The sequence below is a fragment of the Dipodomys merriami genome, unplaced genomic scaffold, assembly GCF_024711535.1.
Source record: "Dipodomys merriami isolate MVZ:Mamm:240054 unplaced genomic scaffold, mDipMer1.0.p SCAF_16, whole genome shotgun sequence".
In the NCBI taxonomy this organism is placed as follows: Eukaryota; Metazoa; Chordata; class Mammalia; order Rodentia; family Heteromyidae; genus Dipodomys; species Dipodomys merriami.
The window spans coordinates 2,968,018-2,991,350 of NW_027202937.1; the positions used below are offsets into that span (position 1 = coordinate 2,968,018).

A 23,333-nucleotide genomic window follows, 5' to 3' on the forward strand; every position below is an offset into this window, starting at 1 on the left:
TTCCAGGGGGAAAGGGAAGTGGGGAACTGGTCAGTAATTCTCCACATTCACCCCAGCTTCCTTCACCTAAAACCAGACATGAAAAGGAAGCTGTTCCCTTAGAGACAACCGTCGAAAGGCATGGCTGGCCCAAGATAGATGGTATTTGGAGTCTTGGGGGGAGGAACAAGGAAAGAGAGACCCCTGAGAGACTGGCTGAGAGGCCACTGTAGGCCAAGAGCTCCCACAGTCTTCCTAGGCTCAGGGAAAGCAGGGACAGGGAAGGAAAGATGTGTCAGGGCTGGGGCAGAGACTTCCAGAGTGTGTTTGGGGCCTCCCCATCCCAGCCCCACCATGAGGAACTGAATGTCCCCAAACTCTGGTGCTAGCCAAATACTGTAACCACTCCAAGACTGTGCCTCGTCCTGTGAGGAAGTAGAAACCCCGTGACCACTGCAGCTAGACAGTGGTCTGCCTGAGAAAACCTACTTTCCCAAAACACATCCTTGTGCTCATTTCTATGTGATTCAGGAAGCTGACAGGGGAGCTTCTCTAGGATGGACCTCAGGGAAGAGCTGCTCTTAGATAATGGATGCCCCCTTTCCTACCTTTACTCTTGGGCACTTAGGGAAAGGTGGGAGAAATCGAGAGGGTGTAGCAGGCAATGCCTCTTCTCCCATCTCTCCACCAAATGTGCTTTCCCAATAAGACGCATGCAGAAAATTAAATAATTCCTCCAAAACAAGAAATGGGAGTGAAGGAAGGAATCAGGTGCCAGCAAACCAGAAAAGCCAGACGTGGGGCTGCGGCTTACGTGGTAGAGCTTGCTCAAGTCTTGAGTGACAAAACTAAGGGACAGCGCCCAGGCCCTGATTTAAAAAAGAAAAGGGAAAAGGAAAGAATGAATTGGTAGACTTAATGAACAGAATGACGAAGGAAGGGGGAAAGAATGAATGAGTGAATGAAGGGGTTACTCAATGGAGGGGTGAGTCAGGACGGGAATGGTAGAGTAAGAGCTCAGAGCTGAGGGCCGCCAAGGGGGATTCCGGAGGGGCGTGGCCTGTACCCGGAAGCGCCCGGAGGGGCGGGGGCGGGGCCAGAGGCCGCTGGGAGCCCCGGAGGGGCGGGGCGAGGGCAGGACCTGATTGGCTGCCCGGCCGCCGGAGTAACCGCCGCGACCGCCGCGGTGGGCTCGGCACCGCGTCGCGCCTCTCCTCCGCCCCGCGCCGCCCCGCAGCCCCTCGCGCCTCTCCTGCGCCCTTCGCACGCGCACACCGAGTGGAGAGGCGGCGCGGGGTCGGGCGCCGGCCCTGCGAGGCGGACCCACCCCCCGGAAAGGCGCCCGGCGGCGTCCCGGGAGCCGGATCCAGCCCGAACCCAGCCCCCGGGCTGGCGCCGCGGGCATGTCGGAGGCGCGGAAGGGGGCGGACGAGGCGGACGAGGGCCAGTGTGACTCGGGCATCGAGTCCCTGCGCTCCCTGCGCTCGCTGCCCGAGCCCGGCCCGGCCCCGGCCTCCGCGCGCGGCGGTGGCCCGCAGCCCCGGACCCCTCCCCCCGGGACCGACGGGGAGCCACCGGAGAAGGGGGACGCGGACGCGGAGCGGGCCGACTCCGCCTACGGCTCCTCCTCGCTCACCGAGCCCTTGCCTTTGCTGGGGGGCCCCGGGACCGACGACCCGGCCCCCGGCTCGGCGCTGCCGCCCGCGGGGACCCTGAGCCCTCAGCAGCTCGAAGCCCTCACTTACATCTCGGAGGACGGAGACACGTGAGTCAGGTGGCGAGGCCGGGTGGGAGGCGGGGAAGGAGGTACAGCGGCTCCGGAGACTGACCCCCCACCCCCATCCCGCCAAGCGCTCGCCCCAGGCGGGACAGCACCTCCTCTCTCCCAAACTTCAAACTCAACTCTCAGCTACGCGTTTGAGCGCTGGTGAGGGGCCCGACCAGAGGACCTGGCCTCACCTCTCTGCCCGACTCCCTTTTCAGAGCTACCACGACCCCCTGCCTAGGCCCCTGGATGGAATCCCAGCAGGCATCCTGGAAACCTACCAATAAGCCGCCCCTGGGAAGGGAAAATTCCCTGTTTGGTGTTGTTTTGTTTTTCCCGTGCTGGGGGAAGGGACATCCTTGCTTGCTCAATCTCCGGGATTCCCAGCTCCTGACCTCAGAAGGTCCTGTCTCAAGGAACAAGAGTCACCAGGTTACAGGTTGTCCTTCTGAGGCCAGGAAGCAGGGAGTTGGGGGGAGTCCTGCCTGGATTCCTAGATGCTGCTGGGAGCTAGACCTGGGTCAAGTGACTGAGCTGGTGCACCTTTGCCCCCAACGACAGACAGAGGTCTGTCTGCACCAACATACTTCCTCCTCTGCTGAGAAAGGGGAAGTGAGGGCTGGAGTCACCTCCCCTCCACCCTGAGCCTGCCAAGTCATTTGGACTGTCCAGTCTTAGCTCCTCATCTTACCTTTTCTTCTCCAGGCCCCGAGGGAGTTTGGCCTGGTGGCAGCAGAAATAAGAGACAGTTGTGTGGGATGGGTTAGCCAGCTGAGGACTTACCCCCAGGAAGAAGAAAACAACAGCAGAGGGGGAGTGGCTGAGATTTGGGGGTGAGAAACTAAGATGGGGGTAGGGGGCTGGAATCCCCTACTCAGGGATGCTAGACTGAATAAGGCATAGGAGAGGTAGGAGATGCTTTTTTGGCCATGCAAGGGTCCTACCTGGGTGGGCATTGGCACTGGTGATGATTAAGTAGAAGAGGAGAGAGACCCCTAGGCCTTGTGTACTTTTTACCTAGATCACCAGCCCCCAGGCTCAGAACTCCAGGGTTTTGAGCACTCCAAGGAACTATCACTTTGGCTGACCTTTGATCCAGGGAGCAGGGATGTGTGATACTACCCTGTTTTGCAGGCCTCAGCCCCAGCATTTGCCTGTACTAGTTCTAGAGACAGGTGTGTGTGTGTGTGTGTGTGTGTGTGTGTGTGTGTGTGTGTGTGTGTGTGTGTGTGTGTGTGTGTGTGTGTGTGTGTGTGTGTGTGTGTGTGTGTCTGTGTGTGTGTGTCTGTGTGTGTGTGTCTGTGTGTGTGTGTCTGTGTGTGTCTGTGTGCATGTGTTTAAGGAATCCTCAATGGGTCCCCCAGAAAGATGGAGGTGGGGCTACTTTTCATCCCTTGGAGGTGGCTGGCTGAGCTGTGGGAGGTGTGGAAGTAGGAAGAGGAAGTGGGAGGAGGGGAGACTGAGGGAGAGAGGGAGGTGGCTGCAGGAATGTGACCCAGAGAGCAGGCACTGGCCTAGGGGATTTCCAGAGCTGTTCCTCCCTCTTCACTCTCTTCTGGGCCTCTCCTGGCCAAAGCCTGCTCACCTCCTGCTTGAGCAGCCCACTCCCCAGCCCAGACAGGCCTTTGAGTGAAGCTGCCCTGTCACTAGTGCCCCAAGGCCTAGACCCTCCAGCTCCTGTGATCCCTACCTGATGTGGGGAAACCCCGTGACTGGAACTTTCCCTCTCAGCTGTCCCCCTCACTCTTAGATTAAGACGTTTGTCCCCCTCCATCAAACGCCTCCAACGGGAGGTGTGTATCAAAAAAGGGCCTCAAGCCAGACCCATCTGGCCAGTACCATCTGAGGAGTGGCCTTCCCACCTCCCCTGAGCAATAGGCCGGGATGTGTGCTGTCTCCTTGTTCCTCTTCCGGGACCTTGTTTCCCTCCCTTGGAATGTGTGACACTGAGTTGCTGGGGGAACCCCACATCTGCCTCCTCCCATTCTCCGTGTTGTGGGGAGGTGGGGAGCTCAGCCCTGGAAACCCCCTCTGCCCTCCTCCAGCAGTTTTCAGTTTGGCTTTGAGCGGTGGCCGGCCTGGCAGGGCCCTGGGGACACAGGGGATCTGGGTGTGGGCAGGCTGGACAGGAAGCCCCCTGACCCATCAACACTCTGCCTACACTGCCCACCCCACCCAAGGTCCTTATCAGGGCCAGCCACGGGAGCTTTGTGCCCTAGCCCTCAGAATCCTGCCTTCCCTTACCAGCCCTCCCTTCCTGATCCAAACTCTCACTTCCTCCACCCACCCTGTCACTAGTTAAAGGCTGACACATTCCTTTCAACCTCAAGACCCCAGCCCAAACCTCTGGCCTGGCTGGACCCTCACTCCAAGCCCTCCCCTGCCCTCCAGGCTGCTCCACCTGGCAGTGATTCATGAGGCCCCAACTGTGCTGCTCTGCTGCCTGGCTTTGCTGCCCCAAGAGGTCCTGGACATTCAGAACAACCTGTATCAGGTAGGTAGCCAGAGCAAGCTATGCCCAGGTGCTTACCTGTTTGTGTCCTGGCAGCTATCCCAGGCTTCCACGCCAGGCTCCTTAGGTTGCTGTCTCCGGAAACCATCTGGCAGATTTGGGGCCAGAAGCTGAGGATGTGGCGATGAGTAACAGCCTGTGCCACAAGGCTTGCCGAGCTGGGGGGGGGGGGGGGTACCATCTAATTGCCCAGTTGTGATAAAGACTCAAAGACTCAATATAGCTGCTGTGGGGTCCAGCATCTTTGTACAGCAGGCAGGGAAGCCTAAACAGAGGAATTTGCCAGGGACACTGCCTGATACCCTGTGTTTTCCAACCTGACAGCTCAACTTGCTGGGTATCTCAGCCCTCCCCAGAGGGTAAGCGACTACTGTCTTCCCCCACATGTCCTTTCTCCAGGGGCTGAGGAACCTACAAGAAGAATAGAGGGGCCAGGCTGAGATCTGAGGATCAAGGTTCAAAGCCAGCCTGGGCAATAAAGTTCATGAGACGCTTACACCAATAAACCACTTAGAAAAGGCCAGATATGGTGCTATGGCGCAAATGGTAGAGCACTATCCTTGAATAAAGCTCAGGGACAGTGGCTACGCTGTGTTCAAGCCCCAGAACTGGCAAAACAACAACAACAAAAAAAACAGGTGGCCATTTCCGGAATTGGGGTCCTAAGAACTAGGTGAAGGTTGACAGAGGGAAGGGCTTGGAAGACCAGGACTCTTAACAGAAGGTACTAGATTGCTAGTGCTACCCAGCGTGTTCTCAGTGGCGGGAGCATGCTCTAACAGCCCTGCCACCCTCTCTGTGCCTACAGACAGCACTCCACCTGGCTGTTCACCTCGACCAGCCAGGGGCAGTTCAGGCGCTGGTACTGAAGGGGGCCAGCCGAGTGCTACAAGACAGACACGGGGACACAGCGCTACACGTGGCCTGTAGGCGCCAGCATCTGGCCTGTGCTCGCTGCCTGCTGCAGGGGCAGCCAGAACCAGGCCGAGAACCACCGCGCTCCCTGGACCTCCAGCTGCAAAACTGGCAAGGTGCGGGCATCCCCAGAGCCTGTGGGATTCACAGGGGATAAGAGACAGGGACCTCACCAGGGAGGTCCCATGATACTTCCCGAGCTTTAAGCACATGGACACTCAGTACATCCTGACTGGATGAGGAGTGAGTGAATGAATGAATGATTTGACACACCTACTTTGTGTATTTAGCCAGATATAATGGCTTATGTGTATAATCCCAGCTACTCAGGAGGGAAACCAGCCAGGACAGAAAGCTAGCAAGACTCTAGCCAAAAAACCCTCAACAAAGCAAAAGAGGGTCAGAGGAAGCGGAGGAAGGCATGGCTCAAGTGATACAGTTCCTGCCAAAGAAGCATGATGTCCCGAGTTCAAACCCCAGTACCGAAAAACAATAATAATTTAATAGACATAGGATGAACTCTCATTCATCTAGCAGAACACTACCGAGGGTCTTCCATGTGCCAGATAGTATCTTAAGCGCTGGGCTTATATTTGAACAAAGCCAAGAAAGACCAGACACTCATTACACAAAGTGGGTTATTTAATATGTTAAGAGGAAGCGAGTGCTATGGTAGAGTAGAACAGGATGGGGAGGGCTGGGATGTGGGGGTGGGAGAGCTGTGATTTTTTTAAACTGGGGTGGGGGATGGTCAGAGAAGGTCTCATGGAGTCAGAGACCCTTGAACTGACACTTGAGAGGAAACATGTAAATTTGAATCTAAATCTCTCAGTACAAGCAGGGATCGGGGAAGGAGGGGGTCCACACTAGAAAGGAGATAGCACGATGGGGCTTGAAGGCAGGTAACAGTCTAGAGTGGAAAGAGGGGTGATGAGTGGGGTTGTTGCTAAGTAGCTGACCCCTGAAGCATGAAAGTTTCAATAACATGACCTGAAAAGGTCATGTTGGGTTTCTTTCCTTGTAGACTTTTGAGGGGGATTTTGGGGTTCCATTTTAATATTCTTGTGATCAGAGGCATTGCGTGGGCAGAGGTCCCTTGAGGCTGCGAAGGCAGAAGGCCCCTGAAAAGGGGAGGGGGGGACCACTGGGTGCTGATCAGTAGCCCCTACCCCACCCCAGGTCTGGCCTGTCTCCACATCGCCACCCTACAGAAGAACCAGCCACTCATGGAACTGCTGCTTCAGAGTGGAGCTGACATTGATGCCCAGGTAAGTCCACTTGGGCACTACCCCACCTGCTCTCCCCACCCGGTAAACCCCAGGTTACCTGCCAGCATCAGAAGTGGCACTGGCTGGGCACCAGTGGCTCACGCCTGCAATCCTAGCTACTCGGGAGGCTGAGATCTGAGGATCGCAGTTCAAAGCCAGCCTGGGTAGTGATGTCTGTGAGACGCTTATCTCCAGTAAACTACCAAAAAAAAAAAAAAATGGTAGAGCTTTAGCCTTGAGCAAAAGAAGCTCAGGGACAGCACCCAGGCCCTGAGTTCAAGCCCCAGGACCAGCCAATAACATAAAAAAGAAGTGGTGGCACTCACTTCCTTCTTCTGAGCTCAGCCCAGCTCGCTGCCTCAGGGCAATGGCTGACTTCCATCTTCTTCTCCAGGAGGGCACCAGTGGGAAGACTGCCCTGCACCTGGCTGTGGAAACCCAGGAGCGCAGCCTGGTGCAGTATTTGCTGCAGGCTGGAGCCCGGGTCGATGCTCGCATGCTCAATGGGTGCACACCTCTGCACCTGGCAGCTGGCCGGGGCCTCAGGGCCATCTCATCCACACTGTGTGAGGCTGGTGCTGACTCCCTGCTGCTCAACGTGGAAGATGAGACGCCCCAGGACCTGGCTGATGTAAGACACTCGTGCTCTGTCCCACTCCACTCTGCTCTTGGGGCCCCCACCTCCACAGCAGATAGGCACTGCCATCAGCTACAAGGGTCTGGAAGTTGGTTGTTTGGGGTATGTTAGTTACTGACTTTGGCTCCCTAAGCTGCCCTCTGCTCCAACCTGAGCCTGTTTCCTTAGTTGGTCAGGGCCAGGAGGCCCAAACATGGACTCATACAAGGTTTCTTGCAGTTACAGCAACTCAGCTGATTTCAGCTGTAGGCAGATGTATGACAACCCAAAGGTGTTGAGGCCTGTGAGAAGCCCGAGCCACGCCCCAGGATCACCACTTAGCTTCAGCCAAGGCTTGCTTAAACGCAGAGTGTGGCAGACCCAGGAAACTTTTGAGAGGTGAAAGAGATTATTCTGTACAGTCCTTCCAGTTTTCAAATGTTCAGTGTTAAGTTTTTTAAAAAAAGTTAAAAAACAACAACAACATAAAACCCTGAGACCTAGGGAGAAAAATGTTTATAAGTACTTTTCCCCCAACACCTGCAAATACAGCAAATAGGCCCATAGACTGGATTGCCTCCAATCTCCCTTCTAGCTTGGATATCCTGCATTATTTTATTTATTGTGCTGGTACTGGAGCTTAAAACTCAGGAGTTGGGCACTGTCCCTTAGCTTTTTCACTCATGGCTAGCACTCTGCCACTTGAGCCACAGCTCTGCTTTCAATTTTTTGGTCATTAATTTGGAAGTCAGAGTCTCATGGACTTTTCTACCTGGGCTGGAAAGTCGAACCATGATCCTGAGACCTCAGCTTCCCAAGTAGTGATGATTACAGGCATGAGCCACTGGTGTCCACCAGCTGCTGCATCATTTTGAAGAATGAGAGCTTGAGTAAGGCCTTGGAGCTGTGCCATGCCCAGATCAGCCACATCTGGGGAATTCGTAAGAAGATACATTTCTGATGTTTTTCAACTCTGGTGGGAAGCCAGTTTCCCCAGCTCTCTCCTGTGACTAACCTTCCTTCCCTTCTTTCTCAGCCCCTGACACTTCTGCCCTTCGATGACCTGAAGATCTCAGGAAAGCCACTGCTGTGTGTTGACTGAACCCAGTGTCCTGAGGATTCTGCCTCTCCCCATATGGGACTGCTGAGGCCAGAGCCTGGGGCCCGCACAGTCCGGAGCTGAGAGCGAGGATTGCAAATGAGAAAAGGCTGTTCTGGAGGGAAGGAAGAGCTTCTGGGATGGACTGGGTGAAGAGTTTTGGAGGACTTTCTCAAAGCCCCAGCTATCCTGGGTGAAGCCCACTAGCATCTGTTGAAGATGGCAGGGGGTGGGTCCCGTATTTCTACACATGTTGGATCAGGCTGAAATGCCAAGCAGCAGGAAAACATGGATCCCTCTGAATAAGAGACTGCAAGAGGATAAAGGGAGAGGCCCCAAGGGTCTCATCTAAAACACTGATGTTGAAGACTTCTTACAGAAGCCCTGAACTTTGGGAAGGGATATTTCAGTAACATGACACTAAAATGGCAGACTTAAAGAAACAAAACAAACAACAGTTTTTCTTCTAGAGCTATTTCTGTAATTAGGCCTTCCCTGCAATCTTGTGGCAAAGGTAGAGGCAAAGAAGGAAATTGTCCCCTGAGCAAGGCTGAATCTTGCTGTAGCCAGGTAGGGATCTGAGAATTCCCAGGTCTGTTTCTGACCAGCACAGCTTGTATCTTTCCTGTGGAAATGCAGAAGGATGGAGAGGGAGGAGGACTAAGAAGATACAAACCCTGGGGCTGCCATCTGTTGGAGCACGGGGAGGCTGAGCAGGGAAACAGCCCTCCAGTTCCCTCCCATTCCACAGGCTGAGGGCCATACTGGGTCAGCCTATGACTGGCAACAAGAACATGGAGCGGTAAACCACGCGGCTTCTGACTGCAAGCCCCTAGTCTAGTAAGACTGACCACCATTAAAGTCATCAGCACCACGTTTGTCCTCACCAGTGGAGGTGGGAGCTGGGCAGGGAGGACCAGTGAGGCGGGTGGAGGACCAGGAGCGGATTGGGTGATTGGGTGGCCGGGACACCTGAGGGCTGGGAAGGGGGCAGAGCCTGGGGAGGCCTTTGGTGCCAGGAACTGAGAGCGGCCGCGGAGCTCTGCAGGAGAGTGGGCGAGAGCGGTGGGCCAGGTCATGTTCAGCCTGGAAGGTCGCGGGGTCGGGGGACGGTGGCCGGGCTTAGCAAAAACGGGAAGAAGACATCCCCCGGGCCGGAGCCGGAGCTGGGGGGCGCGGGGCCTCGCTGCCCCCGCCCACGGGGCGGGATTGGAACGCGGGCCGGGCTCCCTGCCGGCGGCGGGCGCCTCCAGGCCGCGCGGGGGCGCTGCGGGGCCGCGGCGGGACGGCGAGGCGGCCGCGGGAGGCGGGAGGGAGGGAGGGAGGGAGGCGGGAAGAGCGCGGCACTTCCGCTGGCCTCCAGAGCGCTTGCTGGCAGCCGGAGGAGGCGGCGGAGGGAGCGCGCGGCCCGGGGACTCGCCTTCCCCGGCCCCCCTCCGCCCCACGCGGCCGGGCTATGGACGCCAGGTGCGGGGCTAGGACGGCGGCGGCCACGTGACCGAGTCCCCGGCCCACGTGACCGCGGGGGTCCGGGTGGGGGTCCCGGGCGCCGCGCGGCCCGTCCGCGCCGGACGCGTGGCGCGGCCCCGAGCTGGCGGGGACCGCGGCGCGACGCGGCCCCGCGTGCCCGCGGGGGGTCCGGGCGGGAGGGCTGGAGCCCCGGGGCGGGGGAGGGGCGCCCGCGGCCCGCGCGGGAGGAACAGAGGCGCCTGTGTGGCCGCGGGGTGGGTCCGCCCGGGAGGGGAGGGAGGCGGCCCGGGCCCCCCGCCGGAGAAGAGAGGCTCTTTGTCCGGCGCGCTGCGGCGGAGGGGGCGGGGAGGGGGCGGGCGCGTCTCCAGCAGCGCGGCCCCTCCGAGCGCCGCCTGACCGGCCCCGGCCCCGTGCCCCGTGCCCGCAGGTGGTGCGCCCTGCTGGTGCTGGCCGCGCTGCCCTCCCCGGGGGCCGGGGGGGACGCGCCCGAAGCCCCTCCGGAGGCGTGGACCCAGCTGTGGCTCTTCCGCTTTTTGGTGAATGCCGCCGGCTATGGCAGCATCATGGTGCCCGGCTACCTCCTGGTGCAGTACTTCAGGCGGAAGAACTACCTGGAGACAGGTGTGTGGAGACGACAGGGTGGGGAAGCCTCTAGGTCCGGCTTTAGGACTTGGCAATAACTTGGAGTGGGACGGGGCGGGGCGGGGCGGGGCGGGGAAGGGGGGGCTGGCCGCTGGCGGTTCTGGGGCGCTGGAGGTGGTCTGGGACTTGATTTTGTGTGTCTTCCTTAGGCAGAGGTCTCTGCTTCCCTCTGGTGAAAGCCTGTGTGTTTGGCAATGAGCCCAAGGCCTCTGATGAGGCTCCCCTGGCTCCCCGGACAGAGACGGTAGAGACCACCCCCTCTTGGCAGGCCCTGAAGCTGGTCTTCTGTGCCTCAGGGCTCCAGGTAGGTAGGCTGACTCCACTTCTCTTCCTGGGTTGGGTACCCATGGGCAGGGACTCAAAAGTTTCAACGTGTTCATCCCAAAGATTTGCTGGTGTGTTTTCTACACAGCCCTCTGCCTCTTCCCTCCTCTAGCATTGGTCTTGAAAGTTAGGGTACACTGTTGCTTCACATTGAGTGCAGAAGAGCACCCGTCTTACTCACTTTCTGATGATTTCTGCTTTGCTGTTACACTTTCCTCTGCACTGCCCTAACATAGACGTCGTAACTCGTTAAAGTTTGGGGAGTGAATTCAGTACTGCACGTGAGGTGGGAGGGTGGGGCATTTCACACAGGTTCAGCTCATACTGTGTTCAGTTTAGGAGTCCACCCCTCCCTGATAGGAAAATGCTTGGAATGGAGCCAGCTGGAACATGCCAACTGCAGGGACAGTTGGGGTCTGGGCAGCCCTAAAGCCGTGTTACTGTTGTTAGAATCTTCCAGAATGGGTGAGGGAAGCGGTTGAGAGCTTTTCCTCCTCTTGTTTACTGTCTCCACCCTCCCTCACCCAGGTGTCCTACCTGACTTGGGGCGTGTTGCAGGAAAGAGTCATGACCCGCAGCTATGGGGCCACCGCCACATCACCAGGTGAACGCTTCACAGACTCGCAGTTCCTGGTGCTAATGAACCGCGTGCTGGCGTTGGTTGTGGCTGGCCTCTACTGTGTCCTCTGCAAGCAGCCCCGCCACGGGGCGCCCATGTACCGGTACTCCTTTGCCAGCTTGACCAATGTGCTTAGCAGCTGGTGCCAGTACGAAGCTCTCAAGTTCATTAGCTTCCCCACGCAGGTGCTGGCCAAGGCCTCCAAGGTGATTCCCGTCATGCTGATGGGAAAGCTGGTGTCTCGGCGCAGCTACGAGCATTGGGAGTACCTGACGGCTGGCCTCATCTCCATTGGGGTCAGCATGTTCCTGCTGTCCAGTGGACCAGAGCCCCGCAGCTCCCGGGCCACCACACTCTCAGGCCTCATCTTACTGGCCGGCTACATTGCCTTTGACAGCTTCACCTCAAACTGGCAGGATGCCCTCTTCGCCTATAAGATGTCCTCGGTGCAGATGATGTTTGGTGTCAATTTCTTCTCCTGCCTCTTCACAGTCGTCTCCCTGCTCCAGCAGGGCGCCCTGCTAGAGGGGACCCGCTTCATGGGGCGGCACAGCGAGTTTGCTGCGCACGCCCTTCTGCTCTCAGTCTGCTCTGCGTGTGGCCAGATCTTCATCTTCTACACCATCGGGCAGTTTGGGGCTGCCGTCTTCACCATCATCATGACCCTCCGCCAGGCCATTGCCATCCTGCTGTCCTGCCTACTCTATGGACACACCATCACCGTGGTAGGGGGACTTGGGGTGGCTGTGGTCTTTGCTGCCCTCCTACTCAGAGTCTATGCGCGGGGACGGCTAAAACAGCGGGGGAAGAAGGCTGTCCCCACTGAACCTCCTGTACAAGTCTGAGGGGACAGTGCCTGAGGCAAGCGAAAGGACCTCACCACACCAGTGTTCTCTGCCTCTGGCAGTGTCTTCTCAGTATCACAGACCAGCTGTTTGGAAAAGCTGTGGGGTGAGGAGGCAGGAGGCAGCCTTTCTTTTGCCTTAAGACCCCATCCATTTGCCAGTAGTCCCAGGGTGGAGTTGAGGGGGGGGGGATGCCATTTCTTGGCCCAGGGTACTTAAGGGGTTCTTACCAAGTTCCCTGTCATCATCCCCTCCTGTTTACTCCAGGGAAGAGAAGCCTCAAGCTTCCCCAGGACAGTGGGGATGTGCCGGGCAATCCTGCCCCTTGCACTGTCAGGGTCCTGGGCTCTGCCCCAGGAGCCACTTGCAGGTTTTAGTATTTGGGAAATGTTACTTCTTTTAACTTTATTAAAAGAGCTGCAATGGAAGTGGTCTGGTGTTTTGGCCTAGTTTAAGGGACTGATTTGAGAATACCACGTGGGCTTGCTGTAGCAAAAAGCAGCAATATCCACTTTACAAGGGAGAGAATTGTATAAAACTCCATCTTTTATTTTGCATACTTTTAATCTCATAACACAAAAAAAAACCACAATACACAACACCCAACCCTGCTGGCAGAGGGAGGGAGGGGGTTAGGGTTTGAATCCCTTGTTTCCTGCCTGGGACTTGGGACAGGAGAGAAGATAATCAGCAGAGGGAGGGGAGGTGGGACAGGGCCAGTCTAGGCTGTGGACACTATACAGAGGAGGGAGCAGGCTTCCTTCCCAGTGGGAGTTTCTAATCTACTTCTTCCATGCGAGAGGCATCCTCATCACCCTCCAGTGGGGGAATCTCATCAGGAACAGCAGCACTGGGCTCCTCTGCTGCCACTTCATCCTCATCAATGCCTAAAATTAAAAGAAAAAAAAGTTAAGTCTCACAAGAAAAACAGGTTAGAGATTGAGACCAGTCCCACAACTAGCCACAAGCTCACTAGACTCCAGCTTACCCAGGCCAAGTTTGATCATGCGGTAGATGCGGTTGGAGTGGGTCTGGGGGTCTTCCAGGGAAAAGCCAGAAGAAAGCAGTGCAGTTTCAAACAGCAGCACGACCAGGTCCTTGACAGCCTTGTCATTTTTGTCTGCTTCCGCCTTCTGTCGCAGCGTCTCCACAATGGGGTGGTCGGGGTTCATCTCTAGATGCTTTTTGGCCATCATGTAGCCCATGGTGGAGTTGTCTCGAAGCGCCTGGGCCTTCATGATCCTTTCCATGTTGGCTGTCCAGCCGTATGTGCTGGTCACAATGCAGCAGGGGGAAGACACAAGCCTATTGGAGATTGTCACCTGTGGACAGTTAAAGAGTTCAGCAGGGTAGGGTGGCAGCATCTGTAGTCAGAATCAATAGTATTGACAAGATCTATGAGTTATACCTGTAATCCTAGCTACTCAGGAGGCTAGGACCTGAGCATCTTAGATGCTATGAGGCCCAGGCAGCAAAGAAAATGTATGAGATTGGGGCTGAGAAGGTGGCTCAGTGGAAGAGCGCTTGCCTTCTTGAGACCCTGGGTTCGATTCCTCAGCACCACATAAGCAAAAAGCCGCAAGTGGCGCTGTGGCAAGTGGTAGGAGCACTAGGCCTTGAGCTGAAGAGCTGAGGGACAGCGCCCAGGCCCAGAGTTCAGGCCCCAGGACCGGACCCTTCCCCCCAAAACAATGTATGGGATTTTTAGCTCCATCTTTTAAAGAGCTGGAAATGGATCTATAGTAAGCTCAAATGGTAGAGCACACTAGCCTTGAGCAAAAAAAGCTTAAAAGACAGTGAGGGTCTAGGGCCAAGTTCAAGGCCCAATCTGGCACAAAAAAAAAGTTCCTACTCTAGCAATTTATACTAACAATGATCCTCAAATGTGACTAAGAAACCAAGCAAGACATAAAATGATTAAACAGTAAATTCCCTGGGATCTCCACTAGCAGAAGTCTGACCCACAGGTGCAGGTGGTTACAAGTAGTACATTTCGTCCCTAAATGGCTCACCTTCTCAACCTTTTTATCCAAGATCTCTTTCATGAGCTTGCAAAGGTTCTCAAACTTGGCTTTGCTCTCCTCCATCTTCTTTTTCTCCTCTTCATCCTCTGGCAGCTCCAGACCCTCCTTGGTCACAGAGACCAGGCTCTTCCCATCAAACTCCTTGAGTTGCTGCACGCAGTACTCATCAATGGGCTCCGTCATGTACACTACTTCAAAGCCCCGCTTACGCACTCGCTCCACGAAGGCAGAGTTGGCAACCTGCTCTTTGCTCTCACCTGCAAGTTGAATTATTAAGTGTAACCTCTTCCTAGTGCCAGTTCCCAGGAAGCAGGGATATGTCCCTCTACCTGTCCTTACCCACAGAACCCCTTTGGATCAAGACCCAGGTCCAACGCACCAGTGATGTAGTAGATGGACTTCTGTGTCTCCTTCATGCGAGAGACATACTCTGACAGAGAAGTCATCTCATCTCCAGACTGGGAAGTGTGATAGCGCAGCAGTTCAGAAAGGCGCCGCCGGTTAGTAGAGTCCTCATGGATGCCAAGCTTTTGGAATAGGAGAGAATAAATAATCCAACTGGAACCTGGTACTCTGAATGGGGAAACCCTACTTGCTAAGTATCGTGATATCAGCAGAATTAAACATCAGCCTCACCTTTAGGTTCTTTGAGAATGCCTCATAGAATTTCTTATAGTTCTCTTTGTCTTCTGCCAGCTCAGAAAAGAGTTCAAGGCATTTCTTCACAATATTTTTACGGATCACTTTCAAGATTTTGCTCTGCTGGAGCATTTCCCGGGAGATGTTCAGGGGTAGGTCCTCAGAGTCAACCACACCACGGATAAAGTCTGCAATCAGACATAAAAGTTCAGCAAAGCTGGACCAGACCTGGCTGCCCACAAAGCAGACAAAGTTCTACTCTTCCCACAAACCTCTGCTACCTAGCACGCTGCAAAGGACCACTGCAATAGACTGGAGATCTATAACAGTGCTCTACCCAACCAAAAAAAGACACTCCCAGCTAACAGTCTCAGAGATACTCACTGAGATATTCAGGTATTAACTCATCACAGCTATCCATGATGAACACACGACGGACATAGAGTTTGATGTTGTTCTTCTTCTTCTTGTTCTCGAAGAGGTCAAAGGGAGCCCGGCGGGGGATGAAGAGCAATGCTCTGAACTCCAATTGACCTTCTACAGAAAAGTGCTGAAATAACCCAAAATTATGAGCTAGCAGTAATTTGAACACACTTCTTAGTCACATATACTAAAGCATTTAAATAAAACCAAACGGGTATCCCAAGGATCACTGAGAAACTTCCTCTGAGCCAACACTAAAGTCTACAATGGTACTGGTTATACACAATCCTTGCAGAACATTAAGCCTGTGGGGTACATCAGAACCAATAGTCTGTTTCTCCATTTTGTCCAACTGCTTTCTCTGTTCCTAGCTACAATCCATTAAGCAGGCCACTTCTGTGCCACATTCCCTGTCAATAATTTGCACCTGCTCTCGTTTAGTCCACACAAAGAAAATGAGAATAAACCTCACCTTGACTGCCAAATGATCTTCCCAGTCATTGGTAAGGCTCTTATAGAATTCTCCATATTCCTCCTGGGTGATGTCATCAGGATTTCTGGTCCAAATGGGCTTGGTCTTGTTCAGTTCTTCATGATCAATGTACTTCTCCTTAATCTTCTTAGTCTTCTTTTTCTTCTCCTTACCACTGTCATCTTCCTCATCTGATCCCACATCTTCAATCTTAGGCTTTTCCTCATCATCCTTTTCTTCTTCTTTTTCACCTTTCTCTTCCTCTGCCTCATCATCACTGATTTCCTTCTCTCGTTCCTTCTCCAACTAAAATGCCAGATTTAACAGTTAAAATTTTGGAGAATGCAACACCAGGAAAGCAAAGTCAGAGGACATGAACTTCCAAAACAGCAGACACAGGTTCCAGCCCACACTTACATAGAGGGTGATGGGATAGCCTATGAACTGAGAGTGCTTCTTCACGACTTCCTTGACCCGCCTCTCCTCCAAATACTCTGTCTGATCTTCTTTGAGGTGGAGGATCACTTTGGTACCCCGGCCAATGGGCTCACCTAGAAAAGAATTGACTTTAAGTTTGGAAGATGTCATGTGGAACATTGACTATAGTGAAAATAAACTGCTTTACAAATACTAACCAGCAAAAAATAAGCACAAGTATGGCTCAAATTGTCAACCACCAGCCTCCAGGTAAAAAACTAATGCTGCAGCACCCTGGGCCTGATTCCAAGGCCCCATATCGGCACAGGAGGGCACAGAGAAAGAGTGGCGTTTGCTTACCTAGAGAACCCACCCCAGGGGCTAGTAAGGTGGCTCAGTGTTGGAGTGTTTGCCTCGCATACATGTGGCCCTGGGTTCGATTCCTCAGCACCACATAAGCAGATAAAGCCAAAAGTGGTACTGTGACTCAAAAGGTAGAGTGCTAGCCTAGAGCTAAGCTAAGGGACAGCACCCAGACCTAGAGTTCAGGCCCCATGAAAAAAAAAAAAAAAAAAGAATCCACCCCAAGCCCCCACTCAATGGGGACAGCCTACTCACCATGGTCTGCTCGGACAGTGAAGGAGCCCCCAGCAGAGGACTCCCAAGCATACTGCTCGTCATCATTGTGCTTTGTGATCACCACTACTTTCTCTGCCACCAGATAAGCAGAATAAAATCCAACACCAAACTGCCCAATCATGGAGATGTCCGCACCAGCCTATAAAAAAGATTTCAATCCAAAGTTTAGAGAAAGTAACAGGCAGCAACAGTGCTAAGTGGTGATGTGAACATGAGACATGCCATACCTGAAGAGCCTCCATAAATGCCTTAGTACCAGACTTGGCGATGGTTCCCAAGTTATTTATGAGGTCAGCCTTGGTCATGCCAATGCCTGTGTCCACCAGAGTCAGGGTCCGTTCCTGAGGGTTTGGGATGATGTCAATTTTCAGCTCTTTGCCGCTGTCCAATTTGGAAGGGTCTGTCAGACTCTCATAGCGAATCTTGTCCAAGGCCTGCAAATACAAGTCATTTGATTCCATTTTTTAATATTTTTATCGTAAAGATACTGTACAGGTTACAGTTCCTACCAAGCACTGTTAGCCCCTTTGTTTTTCCCCTACCATTCCTCCCCCCCCCCCCGTAAAGTCCACGTCTTTTTTATATTTAAAGAAAAATCAAGAAAAAAGCTGGAAGTGGCGCTGTGGCTCAAGTGGTAGAGCGCTAGCCTTGAGCTGAAGAACTGAGGGGCAGCGCCCAGGCTCAGAGTTCAGGCCCACAATTGGACCCCCCCCAAAAAAAAAGAAAAAAAAGAAAAATCAAGCCGGGTGCCAGTGCTCACGCCTGTAATCCTAGCTACTCAGGAGGCTTAGATCTGAGGACCAAGGTTCAACACCAGCCTGGGCAGGAAAGTCCATGAGACTCTCCAATAAACCACCGGAAAACCGGAAGTGGCGCTGTAGCTCAAGTGGTACAGCACTCGCCATGAGCTGAAGAGCACAGGGACAGTGCCCAGGCCCAGAGTTCAAGCACCACAACCGACAAAAAAAAATCTCATTTGCTATCCTTGCATTTTTTAGAAAATTATACGAAGTGCTTTCCTAGCACTCATGAAGCCCTGGGTTAGATTCCTCAGTACCACATAAGTAAAAGCTAGAAGTGGTGCTGTGGCTCAAATGGTAAGAGTGCTAGTCTTGAGCAAACGAAGCTCAGGGACAGTGCCTAGGCATTTCATATAGTATTTCATATAATATATTAAGTATAACCTGTTTTGGGTCACTCTCACCCATTCCTTCACTTTCCCCTAGATTCCAATTAAGGCCCCTGACCCCAAGTAGCATAGTCGATTTTCCACATACTGAACACCAGGAATGCCATTTGTTTACCCTTACTCCAACTTTCATGCCCCCACCCAAAAGACCCCTCCCACAGTTCTATTTCCTGAAATTTGATAAACAGGGCTTTGGGTGTAGATACCCTCAAATTTTACTGGCCTTTAATATTTAAATGTCAGTTTACAAGTTTACATTAGTTTTCCCTGTGATCCAGGACACCTTGCCTTTCAAATGATTAAGGGTAAATTCTTTTGACTAGTGGTGGTTTATTCCTCTTCAGAAATAGTCCTCAAATACTACACTACCCTTGCCTCTTGTGGTTAAAACCACACTGCAATACTCACATCAGAAGCATTAGAAATCAACTCTCGAAGGAAAATCTCCTTGTTGGAATAAAAGGTATTGATGATGAGAGACATAAGCTGGGCAATTTCTGCCTGAAAGGCAAAAGTCTCCACCTCCTCCTCTCCATGGTGCACTTCCTCAGGCATCTAAAAATAAGAGTAACCACCATTACTAAAGAACCTGATGATCCTATCAATCACTAAACCTCCCTCAAGTCCACCTAAGTTTCAAACCCTTTCACACCCAAGTTTTGAGCTAGGTACTGTATCTTCCATTCCCTCGACTGAGAAGTGACTTCTTTGTAACCGTACAGGAACCCATTTGGAGTGGAAATGTAACATTTCTTCATTAAATGCAAAGCCACACTTTGAACAGCGTGGGATCTGAGGCCAAGGTTCTCAGCATGGCTTGGTCTGCTTAAAATTCGGCAATGCCGACCCTACTCTAGGTATTCAGGTCAGATCCACCATCTCTTCTTTAATCTGGGGCAGGACCAAGTTTCATGACCCCCCTGCAAGGCCTCTGGTCTGCTGAACGGATTGGATTGTGCAGCTGCCTCTGGCCAGGCAAGGTAACCCGACTCGGTCACACGGCCACTAAGGCTCAACCACATCAGGACAAAGGGGCGCCGGGCAAAGGCCTCACCGGGACCCCACACTAGGCGGACTAAAGACCGAACACCGAAAAGATGGTGGCCGAGGTTGTCGGCAGGGGCCACGCGAGGAGGGGGCGCCACTGTGCACCTTCCTATCGCCCTAGCATCCGGGCATTGGGGCGGGGCGCCAGGCTCCAGAAGCTTCCAGAACAATCTCGGCCATCAGGGAGGGGCGGGGGAGAGACCCACGAATCTTCCCAGCCCTGCCCTCCCCAGCCCCGCCCCCCAGCCTCTGCAGGAAAGATCTGGAAGCATAGCCGGCCGGAAGCGTGCCTCCCCACGCCGCGAGCCCCACGGAAACAAAGCGGGGAGCGGACACGCGGGTCCGGGCGCGCTGAGTCACTGCGGCCTGGGCGCCCCGAGGACGCGCCGGCCCCCCGCAGGCGCGTCCGGAAGTGGGGGGCCAACACGGCCCCACGCCGACGAGGCCGCCACGTGCGGGCGCCCCCCCGCCCGGGGCCCCGCACCCCGCCCGTCGGGCCGCCGCTCAGCCCCCGGAGGCGAGCGCTGTGCGGGCGGGCTTCTGCAAGAGCTGCCCGGAACACCCCGAGCCGGCGCCCCGACCGCCACCCCGACCTGCGCCAGGCGCGTCGCCCCGCACGCCGGCCCGGCCCGGGCAGCCTGGCCTGCAAAGGGCCGGGCGGAAGGAAGCAGACCGCGAAGCGGGCCCGAGGGGGACGCCGAGGAGGGAGACCGCGGCTTTACCGTGCAGGGAAAAGAGCTGCGGTGCTGGACGGCGAGGTGGGCCCGGACGGCGTAGGACTCGCACGCGAGGACCGCTGCGCGGGGCTGACTCGAGAGAGCGGCCGGCGCCCTCCGACCGGCCTATATAAGGCGGAGCACCCACCGCGGGCCCCGCCCCGGATCCCTCCGCCTGAAGGAGCGTGCGCGTCCGCGCCGCACCTGCCGCCGCCGCCCGCCGTGACGTCATCGTGGGGAGCGGGCGGGGGAGGGGAGGCCGGAGAAGCGGGGAGCAGCGAGCGATGTGGGGTGGGAGATGGAGGGGAGGGAGGCCGGGGCCGCCGCGGCCTCCGGGACGGAAGCCTCCCTCCGGTTCGCAGCCCCGTCAGTCACGTCAGGACGTGACCTCGTCAAACCGGGACGCTGGAGTGCTGTGTGGTGTGCGGGTGGGCGACGGCGCGGCCCTATTGTTCCCCCCGAGTCCTGCGCAGTCAGAGCCGGCCCTGGGGGCCACCGCCACTGCCGCTCCCAGACCCGCTTCCCGAGGCCTGCCGTGCACACCGCACCCGGCCCCTGCCCGGCTCCCGGGGCGCAGACGGCCCCAGCCGGGGGCCGCGGCGGGGGAGGGGCGCCGCCCCGGGCTGGCGGGGACTTTTTGCGGGCTTGCGGCGGAGGGAGCGGCGGTGCTGCGATCGATCCTTCCAGCAGTTTCCAGGCCGGTCTCGGCGGCCCCGCCCCGCCCTCGCCAGGCCCCGCCCCTCCCTCTGCGGCCCCGGCGGTGCCCGAGTCCGAGGCGACGACCCCTGCGCCGCGCGTCTTGCGGGCTCCGCGTGCGGGGCGGGGGAGCCCGCGCTGCCCGCGTGCCGGGGTGCGGCTTGGACGGGGCGCGCGGCCGGGCCCCCGTTCGTGTCGCAGCCCGCAGCCGCTGTGGGCACCATTGTTAGCGAGCGGGGACGGGGTCGCTCCCGGGGAGAAGCGCCCCGCACCCGCCCGTGCGGCTGGCTCTTCCGCGGGGTTCATTTCCCCACCCGCGTCCCTCTCCGCGCTTGGACCTGGGGAGGGGGCAGGGGGTCCCCCAGGATCTGAGCAGCATGCCGGAGCTTCACCGGCTCCTGGAGACGCGGGCCTCGCCGCCCTCCGGCGGGCGAGCCGTCCTGGCCCGCCCGAGGCCCCCGGAAGGCCCGCGGGGAGAACGGCCGCTCCCCGCCCGGGGCCTGGGAATGCCCGGCCGCCTTCCTCGCCCGTGCCACGGCCGCGGCGCCCGGGGACGGGCGGCATTCCTCTCCCTCGTCCTCCCCGGGTCATTGTGGCCCGGGGGACGTCCGTGGACGTGGAAAGGGACACTGGGTGCTGCTCCCAGGAAGACCCCCAAGCAGGAGCAGCCTTGGAGCCCAGGGGGTCTCACGAGCTGACCCTGTTCCCCGACTAGAGACGTAGTTCAGGGGTGCTTGTGCTTTCAGGCCGGGCACCAGAGAGTGGCCCAGGCCTGTAATTTTAGTTCCTGGGGGGCTGAGATCTGAGGATTGAAGCCAGCCCAGGGCAGAAAAATCCTGAGACTTATCGCCAGTCCATAACTGGGGAGCAGGAAGTGGGGCTGTGGCTCACGTGGTAGACATCAGCCTTGAGCAGTAAAGCTGGGGGACAGTGCACAAAAATAACTACATGCTCAGGAATCCAAGACAAAGGCTAGGGATCTGTTCTGCCTTGCTCATGATTAAAAGCAGTTGGGGTGAGTCGATCTGTAGCCAAGGCTGGCCTAGAACTCACTATGCAGCTCAGTCCCTGTGTTCTACACCAGCACTGTGCTGTGGAGGCAGGCCCAGCCCCTCCCCAGTTCTCAGGTGAATGATCAAATGAATGTCAGTAGACTTGGTCCTGTGTTTGTTTTGTTTTGCCAGGTCTGGGGCTTGAACTCGGCCTGGGCACTCTCCTGAGCTGCTTTTGCTCAAGGTGAGCACTCTACTACTTCAGCCACAGTGCCTCTTCTGGCTTTTTCTGTGTATGTGGTACTAAGGAATCGAACCTGAGCTTCATGCATTCTAGGCAAGCATTCTACCACTAAGCCACATTCCCAGCCCTTTTGGTGTTTTCTAGATGCAACTGTATCATCTGAGAACAATTTTCTCCCATACTATTTCCCATCTTGGGCTGGGAAGGTGGCTCAGTGGTAGAATGCTTGCCTTGCATGCATGAGGCCCTGGATTCGATTGCTCAGCACCACATAAGCAAAAAGAAAAAAGCCGGAAGTGGTGCTGTGGCTCAAGTGGTAGAGCACTAGCCTTGAGCTGAAGAGCTGAGGGACAGAGCCCAGGCCCAGAGTTCAGGCCCCACAACCGGACCCAAAAAACAACAACAACTGTTTCCCATCTTTTTTTTTTTTTTTTTTTGTCAGTCATGAGGCCTGAACTCTGGGCCTGGATGCTGACCCTCAGCTCTTCAAGGCTAGTGCTCTGCCACTTAAGCAACAGCGCCACTTTTGGCTTTTTCTGCTTATGTGGTGCTGAAGAATCGAACCCAGGGCCTCATGCATGCAAGGCAAGCACTCTACCATTGAGCCATCTTCCCAGCCCCCCCCCTTTTTTGGTAGGTGTGTGTACTAGTGGTTGAACATAGGTCCTTGCACTTGCTATGCCAAAATTCTGAGCCATGCCCTCAGCTATGGTTGGAGAGTTTGTTAGGTTGTGTGTGTGTGTGTGTTGGTACCCAATGACTCAAGTTCTCAGGGCTGGCACTGTGCCATTTGAACTATGCCTTTAGTCTGGTTAACTGAAGATGGAATCTCACAGCCTTTTCTGCCTGGGCATGATCCTCTAGGTCTCCTGTGTAGCGTGAGCAACTAGCACTTAAGTGAAATTCAACTTACTTTGATTTGGAGGCAGGGTTGTTTTTGGAACAGTGTCTGGCTATATAGGTTTGTCTAGCCTTGAACTGCTTTGTAGTCCAGGCTGGCTTTGATTCACTATGCAGACCAAACAGTGGTGTAAAACTCAAAATCCTCTTTCTTACCAGCCAGGAGCTTACACCTGTAATCCTACCCACTCAGGAGGATGAGATCTGAGGCTCTTGGTTTGGAGCCAGCCCAGCAAGAAAGTCTATGAGACTCTTATCTCCAATTAACCACCAGAAAACCAGAAGTGCAGGTATGGCTCAAAGTGGTAGAGCACTACTAGCCTTGAGCACAAAAGCTCAGGGACAGCACCCAGGTCCTGTTTTCAAACACCATAACTGACAGAAAAATAATAATAAATTCTCCAAGTGTGCTTAAGAAAAAAATAACCTAATGTTAGATTAAATTATTAGAACTGTAAATTGTGTTGTTAAAAATATCAGAGGGCTGGGAAGGTGGCTCAGTGGTAGAGTGCTTGCCTTGCATGCATGAGGCCCTGGATTCGATTGCTCAGCACCACATAAGCAAAAAGAAAAAAGCCGGAAGTGGCGCTGTGGCTCAAGTGGTAGAGTGCTAGCTCTGAGCTGAAGAGCTGAGGGACAGTGCCCAGGCCCAGAGTTCAGGCCCACAACTGGCAAAAAAAAAAAAAAAAAAAAAAAAAAAATATATATATATATATATATATATATATATATATATCAAACAGACAAAATCTCCAACCCCTGCGGGGGAAAATAAAGAAAAAAGTGACTTGGAGGCTGTGCAGGACACGTCTGGGAGAAGGGTGAGGCTGGGGCAGGGAGGCCAGGCAGGAAGGGGACAGGGGAGGAGAGCAGAGGCCAGC

The 23,333-nt window shown here is 55.2% G+C and overlaps 3 protein-coding genes across 4 annotated transcripts; 2 read left to right on the plus strand and 1 right to left on the minus strand.

The window, feature by feature from the left end:
- Window positions 1-1,239: 1,239 nt before the first annotated feature.
- Nfkbie (NFKB inhibitor epsilon) lies at window positions 1,240-9,028 on the plus strand. Of its 2 annotated transcripts, XR_011372207.1 has the most exons (7): window positions 1,240-1,744; window positions 4,136-4,238; window positions 5,065-5,287; window positions 6,351-6,439; window positions 6,834-7,070; window positions 7,296-7,454; window positions 8,092-9,028. XR_011372207.1 is itself a non-coding variant. In XM_070023632.1 (6 exons), exons 1-6 carry the CDS (start codon window positions 1,383-1,385, stop codon window positions 8,155-8,157), a joined length of 1,080 nt encoding a protein of 359 aa, XP_069879733.1. In that variant the 5' UTR covers window positions 1,367-1,382; the 3' UTR covers window positions 8,158-9,028. The 2 variants fall into 2 exon arrangements, 1 of the variants encoding a protein (XP_069879733.1); XM_070023632.1 differs by lacking the exon at window positions 7,296-7,454 and having other exon boundaries at window positions 1,367-1,744.
- Window positions 9,029-9,531: 503 nt separating this feature from the next.
- Window positions 9,532-12,482, plus strand: Slc35b2 (solute carrier family 35 member B2). Its single transcript, XM_070023634.1, has 4 exons — window positions 9,532-9,621; window positions 10,052-10,245; window positions 10,416-10,570; window positions 11,119-12,482. Exons 1-4 carry the CDS (start codon window positions 9,611-9,613, stop codon window positions 12,052-12,054), a joined length of 1,296 nt encoding a protein of 431 aa, XP_069879735.1. The 5' UTR covers window positions 9,532-9,610; the 3' UTR covers window positions 12,055-12,482.
- Window positions 12,483-12,582: 100 nt separating this feature from the next.
- Hsp90ab1 (heat shock protein 90 alpha family class B member 1) lies at window positions 12,583-19,730 on the minus strand. The gene is made up of 12 exons (XM_070023633.1): window positions 19,627-19,730; window positions 18,266-18,412; window positions 16,896-17,102; window positions 16,648-16,807; window positions 16,030-16,163; window positions 15,613-15,918; window positions 15,102-15,267; window positions 14,715-14,905; window positions 14,458-14,605; window positions 14,067-14,335; window positions 13,043-13,376; window positions 12,583-12,941 (listed from the first exon to the last, which is right to left on the minus strand). Exons 2-12 carry the CDS (start codon window positions 18,410-18,412, stop codon window positions 12,832-12,834), a joined length of 2,172 nt encoding a protein of 723 aa, XP_069879734.1. The 5' UTR covers window positions 19,627-19,730; the 3' UTR covers window positions 12,583-12,831.
- Between the last annotated feature and the right edge of the window lie 3,603 nt (window positions 19,731-23,333).

Excerpts from the sequence above, each read along its gene's own strand:
- Nfkbie (XM_070023632.1), top strand. The coding sequence starts at position 1,383 with ATGTCGGAGGCGCGGAAGGGGGCGGACGAGGCGGACGAGGGCCAGTGT. Across the intron at positions 4,239-5,064 it reads TTCAGAACAACCTGTATCAG|ACAGCACTCCACCTGGCTGT; the intron begins GTAGGTAGCCAG and ends CTGTGCCTACAG. Across the intron at positions 5,288-6,350 it reads CCAGCTGCAAAACTGGCAAG|GTCTGGCCTGTCTCCACATC; the intron begins GTGCGGGCATCC and ends ACCCCACCCCAG.
- Slc35b2 (XM_070023634.1), top strand. Across the intron at positions 10,246-10,415 it reads GAAGAACTACCTGGAGACAG|GCAGAGGTCTCTGCTTCCCT; the intron begins GTGTGTGGAGAC and ends TGTCTTCCTTAG. Across the intron at positions 10,571-11,118 it reads TCTGTGCCTCAGGGCTCCAG|GTGTCCTACCTGACTTGGGG; the intron begins GTAGGTAGGCTG and ends TCCCTCACCCAG.
- Hsp90ab1 (XM_070023633.1), bottom strand. The coding sequence starts at position 18,412 with ATGCCTGAGGAAGTGCACCATGGAGAGGAGGAGGTGGAGACTTTTGCC. Across the intron at positions 16,808-16,895 it reads CATTTATGGAGGCTCTTCAG|GCTGGTGCGGACATCTCCAT; the intron begins GTATGGCATGTC and ends TCTTTTTTATAG. Across the intron at positions 14,606-14,714 it reads CATTCTCAAAGAACCTAAAG|CTTGGCATCCATGAGGACTC; the intron begins GTGAGGCTGATG and ends CTATTCCAAAAG.